Below are 1,202 nucleotides of genomic sequence, written 5' to 3'. Positions count from 1 at the left end.
GTGGAGAATGACAACCCCCTTCACATGTAAATATTTATCTTTTAATTAACTGACACAGAAGTGGCAAGACGTCTTTTCATCGAGGTTCTAGAGTAAGCTAACGTCTATTCACGCGCCAATACGGAGCTACCCATTCTCTAGAGACTTTTTCACAGAGACAGTGTTTAGGTAGGAAGGATGCTGCGGAGACGGAGACCCGCCTCACACATCCAATCAAGGAAGTTTACGACCAGAGGAGAAACGTTATGCAATGCATAGGAAACAGGGAGTGTCAACACTACGTCAGAAAATTAGCCATAATCGAAATCACTCTAGTGAAATGGGAGCGAGCGTAAAGGGGGCTTAAAAAAACCCAGACACCATCGTGTCCGGACTATTATCCGTTTTCGAGAAGAAGTGACAAGATCGACACCCCAGAAATTTCGAAGAAAGGAAACCTACTCTATCCCTTCCCTCTCTATCCCTTCCCTCTCTATCCCCTCCTAAGGGAGAACACCGCAGACATTCCACCGTACCACTCGTTCGTTGCGGTCAAATCGTTGAGCGCAAACAAATCGACGAGATCGTCGGGCCTCACGGCCTCCTTCAAATCCTGCTTGTTCGCGATAACGAGTATGGGAACGCCGCGCATGTCGTCCGAACGAACGAGATTGAGTAGCTCGATTTTCGCCTCGTCCAAGCGCGCGCGATCGGCGCTGTCGATGACGAAAATGAGACCGTCGGTGCTCTTGAGATAGTGCTTCCAAAGCGGTCGTATTCGATCCTGTCCGCCGACGTCCCAGACGGAGAACGTGACGCCGGCGACTGTGATCGTTTCGACGTTGAAGCCGATCGTCGGGATCGTGCTTATCGTCTCGTCGAACTTGAGACGGAAGAGAATTGTCGTTTTGCCGGCCGAATCGAGTCCGACCATGACGATTCGCGACGGTTTGCCTTTTGCGAGGCGTCCGAGCACTTTGCGAAGGTTTCGCAACGAGTTGCCCATCGTCGCGACGGTCGACAGGCGGAGGACGGACGACGGAAGCCGAGTAGGTTGTGGTGTCGTAGGCGAAAACGGCCTCGCGACACTCTAGCAACGATTTCGACGTAAAGGAATTACGTCAACACAACGCACGCTAGAGCTATAGATTTTTACGATCGCTCGTGCCTTTGCGGTTCTGCCTGGTGCTGCAGGTGCTAGCTAGCTGCGTCCTGGCACCGAG

General features: G+C 52.1%; 2 protein-coding genes across 3 annotated transcripts in view; one reads left to right on the top strand and one right to left on the bottom strand.

Moving 5' to 3' along the window:
* LOC136183534 (ADP-ribosylation factor 3-like) overlaps window positions 1-1,101 on the bottom strand; it is a 1,458-nt gene extending 357 nt beyond the window's left edge. The window contains exon 1 of the mRNA XM_065970199.1: window positions 516-1,101. Coding sequence (XP_065826271.1) covers window positions 516-985 — 470 coding nt within the window. The 5' untranslated portion in view covers window positions 986-1,101. The remainder of the gene's footprint in view (window positions 1-515) is intronic.
* Window positions 1-1,202, top strand: part of LOC136183533 (uncharacterized) — a 31,643-nt gene extending 30,441 nt beyond the window's left edge. Inside the window, exons 2-3 of one of the 2 annotated variants that reach the window (XM_065970198.1) lie at window positions 59-92; window positions 142-1,202. The gene's annotated coding sequence lies outside the window, so the exon portion shown is untranslated. Of the gene's footprint in view, window positions 1-58 lie in introns of both variants that reach the window. The other variant, XM_065970197.1, reaches the window with a different exon arrangement.

Source organism: Oscarella lobularis, chromosome 2 (genome assembly GCF_947507565.1).
Source record: "Oscarella lobularis chromosome 2, ooOscLobu1.1, whole genome shotgun sequence".
NCBI lineage: Eukaryota > Metazoa > Porifera > Homoscleromorpha > Homosclerophorida > Oscarellidae > Oscarella > Oscarella lobularis.
This window is presented reverse-complemented; position numbering and strand designations above follow the sequence as displayed.